Source organism: Piliocolobus tephrosceles, chromosome 2 (genome assembly GCF_002776525.5).
Source record: "Piliocolobus tephrosceles isolate RC106 chromosome 2, ASM277652v3, whole genome shotgun sequence".
Taxonomy (NCBI): domain Eukaryota; kingdom Metazoa; phylum Chordata; class Mammalia; order Primates; family Cercopithecidae; genus Piliocolobus; species Piliocolobus tephrosceles.
Genome location: NC_045435.1, coordinates 186,957,142 through 186,965,625, shown reverse-complemented (window position 1 = coordinate 186,965,625; position 8,484 = coordinate 186,957,142). Strand labels below are relative to the sequence as shown.

Sequence of the window (8,484 nt, the reverse complement as noted above, 5' to 3'; positions counted from 1 at the left end):
TTTGAGACGGAGTCTGGCTCTGTCGCCCAGGCTGGAGTGCGGTGGCCGGATCTCAGCTCACTGCAAGCTCTGCCTCCCAGGTTTACGCCATTCTCCTGCCTCAGCCTCCCGAGTAGCTGGGACTACAGGCGCCCGCCTCGTCGCCCGACTAGTTTTTTGTATTCTTTAGTAGAGACGGGCTTTCACTGTATTAGCCAGGGTGGTCTCGATCTCCTGACCTTGTGATCCGCCCGTCTCGGCTTCCCAAAGTGCTGGGATTACAGGCTTGAGCCACCGCGCCCGGCCCATAATACTGTTATAAAGTTAGTTATCCCCAATACTACTTTTGTCATATAAAAAGAAAATTACAAATCTCTCACAGTTCTTTATTACTGATAGCACAAAGCCCACAATATAGTTTCAAACTACTGAGATCTTAGCTTCTATCACTTCCCTGTATAATCCTGACAATATAGAAACTGGAGACGGGAAGGATGCAGAAATAACCCGAAATAAACCCTAAAGAAGGAGGTAAACCTTCAAAGGGCAAAGGTTTTTTACCTTTCAAAGCATCCTCCAAAAACATGCTTTTATTTTTCCAATTAACACACACTCAACAATCGTTTTTTTAAGAAATATCCTTAATCTTAAAAAAAAAACAAAACTTTTATAAAACTTGTCCTTCAATATAATGCATTTGAGACTCTCACTTGATGCTATTTAAGAAACATGAAGAATATGTTTCTAATAAGATCAAATAAACTAATTTTTCTCCTTGTGATGCCCCCACATTTCTTTTTCTTTGTACTTTAGTCATAGCACCACGAAAACATTTGTACTGTAATTAAAAGTTTGAACAAAACTACTCAAATTTTGGCATGCAAACAACTTCAAATTTTACATAAAAGCCCTTCATTCTGACATAACTGCTTTAATTAAATACGGCTGTAATAATGGATTTTTCTCTTAAAGCTTTTTTTGTTCAAGGAATACAAGTCTTTGTTTTTAAGTTTCTTTTCACATTTAGATAACTGGCTTGCTCTGACTCCTCTGTGAGGAGAAGATCATGATCACTGCTCTTTTCATTTGAAGTTCACAACCTTGAATGTCATGTTGGCAATAAAAAGAAGACAATAAGAAATACTGATTTTCTTGATTTTGTGTTATTTCTCTATTTTATTTTGTGTACATTTTCTTGTTGATAGCTGCACCTCCTTCTTACTCTAGTAGAAATGACATGTTTACAAAAGAATATATATGCAATATATAAATATATACATTATATTTATAAAATATATATTCTATATAAAATATAGAATATATGATATATAAATATATAAGTTATATTTATGTATATGGAATATATTTATATATATTCTTTTATATGTAAACATCATTTATAAGACATGTCAAACATATATATTTATTCCTCTAGGTTAGTTTCCATTACCTCTGTTGTTGTTACATCTACGGAGAGGACTTTTCCTGAGTTCCACAGTGTCAGTGTCACAGCCAGGATGAAATGTGCACTTGCCAATCTCCAGTCCAGCATCTGAGGGTTATATATGTCATAGTTAGCATTGATTCATTTGGAATGTAAAGATAAAAAACAAAAGCTCCTAAAAGGACTGTTGGAGGCAAATGATAAGCCAAATTATTCAGCTTCGGTCCATTGGAGTGCATCTCTACAAAACTTAAATAATATGTAATAGAAGCTGTCCATCCCCCAGAACGAATTCTGTCAAGGTTTCTTTTCCATGGAGACTGTGGATTAGGGTTGCACAGCTATAACAATAATTTAATTCAAACTAACCCACAATCTGAGAAATACAGCTAATGTAACTTTATTTTTTTACTCTCAAATCTAGAGGTTAAGACATTATATATGTACCTGAGGAGAAATTTGTAACAGTGGCAAGGCATTAGAGAGTAAGTCCTGATTGGGTCTGTGGTGAACCAGAGAGACTACAGTGTCTAAAAAGATTTAAGTTCAAAATTTCAAAACACCCACCATCAATTAGGAGAATTTCTTTATGTCCTTGTGTTATGCCAGGATTTCATAAGCAAGATTCAAAATTGTTATTAAAAACTGTCAGATGCTATTATACCAAAATTGAAAAATTACATAAAGATACAAAAAAATCGAAAGGCAAATTACTTAATGGAAGGTATTTTCAATATATACATAAAAGAAAGATTAGCATTTGGAAAATGTAAATAAACCCTTTAAATGTATCTTTAAAGATAGACACACAACTAAATAAAAATGGGGCAGAGTTATGAATACACATTTCATAGAAAAGAGGGGAAGTGAATGAACAAAACCTTCCACAATACATACAATCTCTTTAATTCAAATAAAAATAGAAGCGAAATGCCATTTACACACATTAGATTGGCAAGAAGTTGATCAACCTTGCAATGTTAGAATGGTTTTTGGAAACAAAATCACAAAAAATTCTGGTGGAGTTGAAAAAGAATCCAATCATTTGGAGAAAACTGGACACTATAAAAAGGTTGAAAATGCTTATCTCTTACCTAGGACACATTGATTTCACTTCTAGGTATGTGTGTATTCCTGAGAAGCTGTCAGTGTTTATATGGAGACATGTATCTGAAAGTTCATAGCCTCATTGTTTATAGTAGTCAAAAATTGGAATTAACCCAGTGCCCCATTCAAGAGAAAACAGATTTATTAATTGAGATTTATTCCAACTACTGACTTGAAGTAAATGACTTAAATACATATTTACTGTCAAAACAAATAACTTAAATGTATGTTTGTCTGTATGCATGGATTTCACAAAACGGTTTTGTGGAGAAATGGAAAGTATAAAACAATACATGACATTATACCATTTACTGAAATTGTAAATGCCCAAAGCAACACCATATATTTTGGAATATATACACATAAAATATAAACAAATGGAACTTGATTCATGATTATGATTACCTCTGCAGAGATGAAAAAGTAAGTACAATGGTAGAAAAAACATAAGGGAATCAGTTTTTAATCTATATGTAATTTAAAGCAAATATGTAAAAATCTTACACATGTTAATTCTGGGTAGTGAGCACAAAGATGCCTTATTTATATGTGTCTGACTTTTTAGATTAAAAAGCCACTATCCAGCCAACTAAAGCTCATCTATGGCCTACATCAGGCTGACCTGCTGCTAGTTTGACTACTGGAAGTTACAAAACTGTAGGTAAAATGGGGCCTTGCTCTACTGAGGGAAGATCGTGGAGTATGAGCTAGAACAAAGTAGGTATGAACCCAAGCTTTGCTGCTTAGTACATGGCAGTGGGAAAGCCTTCCACCTTCATCCTTTGTGATTAAGAAGTCTCAAGAAACTCTATTTTCTTTTAAAAAAATCATTTGGAAAACCTGCTGGGGGTCAAGAGAAAGTGGGTGCGAGAATGGAATCTGTAAGATTGGATTTGAGTCATGTTTTTGCTTTAGTATCAGTGTAACCTTGAATATGTATCATTTACCCTACTCAAGCTTCATTATACTCCTTTGTGAAATGAGAAGTAATTCCCATCTCCAAAGAGCTTTGAGAAGATTGAATCCATTCATGCATACCCCTTCTGTCTCATTTACTATTTATAATCTGTATGTGAAAGAATATGAGGCATCAATAAATATTTCCTTAATAATTACATTTGTTTGGGTGTGTCCCAAGATTGTTTTTGACATTTTCTTGAAGAATTTGTTACTGTGGCTCTTTCCTTACCCCCAGTGAGTTTGTGCAGAGGCAGAGGCTCGAGTGCGTGCCACTGCTAACCCACTGCCATGAGCTGCCTCCAGTGCTGGAGGTGGGGCCTGGAGGGAGACGACTGGATAATGGGGACAGATTTTCCCTTTGGTACTGTTCTCTCCTGATAGTGAGTTATTGCGAGATCCGGTTGTTTAAAAGTATACAGCACCTCTCCTCTCTTTTCCCTCCCTTCTGGCCATGTGAAGACGTGCCTGCTACCCCTTTGCTTTCCATCACAATTGTAAGTTTCATGAGGCCTCCCCAGCCATGCTTCCTGTACAGCCTGCATAACTGTGAGCCAATTAAACCTCTTTTCTTTATAAATCACCCATTCTCAGGTATTTCTTTATAGCAGTGTGAGAATGGACTAATACAGGTAGCCTCTATAAAACTTACAGAGAGGGAAGCCCCTGACAAGTGGTTGATTGCAGTCGTGTAGCAGTTAAGATCTAAGGCAAAGAATTTTAGGCCTAGGATGTCATCAAACAGTATTTCAAATGCAAGAAATGGAAAAAATAATAAAACTTTTGCCCACGTTCCTAAGAAAACAACAACAAAAAACAACTTGTCACTATTAAACGGCGTAGATTTTAATAATAAATGTTACATGCTGGTATGTGAACAAATGTTTTATGTAAATAGAATAGTATCTGGATTAACTATGTTGGTTAAGAAGAAAATGGAGATACAATATTTTAGCACTGTCTATAACATTTATTCATCAAATATCATTTTGATTTTCATGTAATGTCTGAAATAGTTGTTCATTTTGACACCAATTAGTCTACTTCAGAATCTTGTCTCATAATGCTAGTTACTAGCAACTTCTTTGTATTCTATTTTTTTCTAGAAGGGAGCAGTAAATTTTCTCTGTATTCTCTTCACTAACTTGATATCTGAACTGAGATTTTCCATAAGCATAAAAAAAAAAAACAACCAACCCAGTAAACTATGTCTCTAAACTGGGAAAATAACCAATAAGAATGCAATAGTTATCTGATGAAAATACCAACCCAAACCTGCATTAGTGATTACTTTAGGAAGCCAGCTACTTAATTGTATTCTTCTTCTCCTGATTTTGCTGATGTCTCTTTGACTTTACATAAAGGAGGATATACTAAGAACATAACTGTATTTTTTAAATGATTTCATATCTTTGTTATATCTTATTTTTTTTTGTGATGGAGTTTCACTCTATTGCTCAGGCTGGAGTGCAACGGCGCAATCTCAGCTCACTGAAACCTCTGCCTCCCAGGTTCAAGTGATTCTCCTGCCTCAGCCTCCTGAGTAGCTGGGATTACAGGCGCCCACCACCACACTCAGCTAATTTTTTGTATTTTAGTAGAGACAGAGTTTCACCACGATAGCCAGGCTGTTCTCGAACTCCTGACCTCATGTGATCCACCTGCCTCAGCCTCCCAAAGTGCTGGGATTATAGGCGTGAGCCACCATGCCTGGCCTGATATATCTTTTTTAAAGAAATTGTTGTCCCATTTAATCAAAGACAAACTACAGTTGTTTATGTTTTCCTTTCTTGCTTTTTATCATAAAAATAGGTTTCAAATGTGAAAATTACCCAATTTTATATGTCTTTCCATGTGGATTTCCTTTAACTATTTTTATGTACATTTCACTTACCAGGTTTCTCCTCATCTCTGTAATCTTATAAATGGCACAGGATGATTAGTGTTTATAATATTGATGATTATGTCTGAGGTATATATTTTTGTGCTTGGGTATACATAGGAAAAAATCATGATGTATCATCTTACAGATAACCACATCCTGATTATTTGGATAGGGAGATGTAAAAATAAATGCTGAGTTTAAATACACACATTTAATGGTTTAAAGCCATGCTTGTAGCCAGTTAACCAAAAGGCCAAGTTCCTAAATATGGCATTTGGTACACTAATGAAAACAAACACCCTGGCACCTGCCACACAAAAGACATTTGATTAACTAGTTGAAACTTGATTGCTCCAAAATTAGAAACGGAGGAAATTATAGGGAGGAAAGGAAAAGTCTAAGTTCAGCCCCATTTTCCTATTTTGTTGATAGTGGATAAATATAGCCCATGATTTAAAATCTCCTAGGCACCATGTATACTCTAGATCACAGAAAGTTCAATGAAAGGATGTTCATTGACTGCATGAATACACCAAAGTAAAGGTGTTTGCATCTTTTTAGCACATCATTTCTTAAAAGTAATTTTTGAGTAATATTTCTCTGGATAGTGTGGAGTTTCAAAAGAACCAGCAGCCATAGAATCTGCCTTATAAGAAGATTATCTGTGTACTTCCTTGGTTTTTTAGACAATTGGGCTAGTACGTGTTTTGACGTTTTAGGTAATTCTGCTGAATAAACAAACATATTGTATAACATCTTATGCTTTATTTTAAGGACTTTCCAAATGTAAGAATTGATTACGCCCTGAAAGGATCTTTCAAACTGGCTAGAACGATGGTAAATGGAATAAGGTGGTGAAGTATAAAGTTTTGTCAGGAGGTATAAAATTTTGTCATTTATATTTGGGATATATCGTACATTTTTAAAGAGGTGTTAAGAGTTCCAATTCACATGAAAGGTTCTGAAATTCCACCAATAAAGAAAAACTGGTTTAATTATATTTAAACCAGAGTTTAATGAGAAGCCTGTTAAGATGAAGAAAGATGTTTTTATTAGTAGGAATCAGCGTCACAATGAGCCATTGTTATCGTGAAAAAAGTCTCTCAAGTGGGCTGGGGCAGGAAAAAAGAGATTGAAAATCACTGATCTACGAAAGAAAGAGCAAACTGCTATAAGAGGTGTAAATGTTAGAGATGGTTAGGCTGAAAAAGAGAAGCAATGTGAGCTAGTATCGGATCTCATGCCCCTGTTAATCAATAAGACTTTTAAACTATCAGCATGTGAAGTCTAGTGTTGAAGGAAAAAAATAAGTCAGGTATAAAGGACATTTCTCTTCAACCTGCAAATTTATGATTAACATCTGACTTATGGATAGTTGATCCAACAATTAGAAATTCACGAAGGTAGTAGGTTTATGGGTAAATCTTGATATTGTCCAGAAATTTTTAATTATTTACCCTAATACCTTGATTGGAAATACTCAAAATAGACTTCAGTCTCATTTGAACCAAAATTTAAAATAAAGGACTTAATTAAAGGATTTTCAAACTAATTCAGTGGCTACATTTTCTTCACTTTCTCTTCTCACCATGACAGAGCACATACATTTAAGAGATTTAGCAGGATATTTTATAAAGGGGCCTTAGTTCTGACACCATGAAATGACCATGTGTGCCTGCCGACAACACCGTCTAAAATCTTCCCTCATTGAAATACTGGTGTTCTTCCAGGCAAGTCATGAGTCAGCTTGGCTCATAAGTAAATCTGTAAAACATAGTACATTCTTACCCCACTCCATTAAGTTATAATCTCTCAGGAATAATAAATGTCACAGTGACAATAATTTTTTGTTTTAGGAAAAGGCCTAAATGGGACAGTGCTTAACACAAAGTCTGCATAGCTTGCTGTAATGGAAAAAAGAGCTGATGCAAGGCTTGTGAGACTCAGGCTCTTCATCGCCTCTATTGCTATTTATTTATTTATTTATTTTTATTTTTATTTATTTTATTTTATTTTTTTTTTAGGAACACATTTTTAATGTCAGATTTATAAATATACCTCCCTTATTTATGACATGTTATAGCATATTCTATGACAACTTGAAACAGGCACCTATAGTCTTGGCAGCATTCAAATATTCTCCATGCAGTTTGTTGGAGCAAAAGCTCCCGGCAGCACCTGATTATGCTTTTGGACGGCCAGTAAAGCAAGGCTATTTCAGCAGAGAGATGAGGCCAGTAATCTCAGAATGTAAATGAAGAGAGCCTTTGGAAAGGTTTCCTTTGTTTATTGTTCTCTTCATTTTATTGTTTGGTTGGCAGCAGCATGTTTCTCTGCTTTCCCCACACAGGCTGTGTCTACACAAGTCACTTTTAGAATAAACCAAAAAATAATCAAGAGACTTCTAACTCATACCAAGCTACCAATGAGTCTATTGCTATTTAATGATGTGATGTTGGGCGAACGCTTTCCTCTCTAGACCAAGTGAAATGGAGATGGTCTAACTGACCTGTAATGTTGCTTCTGGCTTTTGAAGTTCACTGGTGAAGCTGGCTATTTTCTGGTAAAAGTGCAGACACTTAACATGTAGGTAATGGTAATAATGCAGATTTAGCTAGGAAAACTGATTTGATAGTTTCTCAAATCAGCCAAAGTTTATGCAAAAAATTGCATCTAGGCTGTGAAACAAATATTTCCCTCTTTCACTTTCTGTATTTTTTAAATCACGTATTTCTAGCTAAAAAGAAAGAACCTTCAAATCCTTGATTTTTGGATGTCACTTATGGTCAGACATTCAATTTTTAAGAACATTTAAGAAAAAAAAAACAATGCTACCAAGTAAATTGATATGCATATCAATGTAAGACTAATTCCAATTTCAGAGATGTTAAGTGGAGGCAACATTGATGACATATGGTAATATATTTTTAAATGTTTACTTAGGTTTTTTTTTTTTTTCCGAGACAGAGTTAGCTCTTGTCGCCCAGGCTGGAGTGCAGTGACGCGATCTTGGCTCATTGCAACCTCCGCCTCCCGGGTTCCAGTGATTCTCCTGCCTCAGCCTCCCAAGTAGCTGGGATTACAGGCCTTGCCAGTGTGTCCGGCGAAGTTT

The 8,484-nt window shown here is 35.4% G+C and overlaps 1 protein-coding gene across 1 annotated transcript in view; it reads right to left on the bottom strand.

Moving 5' to 3' along the window:
• Positions 1-1,531, bottom strand: part of OSTN (osteocrin) — a 44,451-nt gene extending 42,920 nt beyond the window's left edge. The window contains exon 1 of the mRNA XM_023214746.1: positions 1,430-1,531. Within this exon, the coding sequence (XP_023070514.1) occupies positions 1,430-1,531 (102 nt within the window). The remainder of the gene's footprint in view (positions 1-1,429) is intronic.
• Between the last annotated feature and the right edge of the window lie 6,953 nt (positions 1,532-8,484).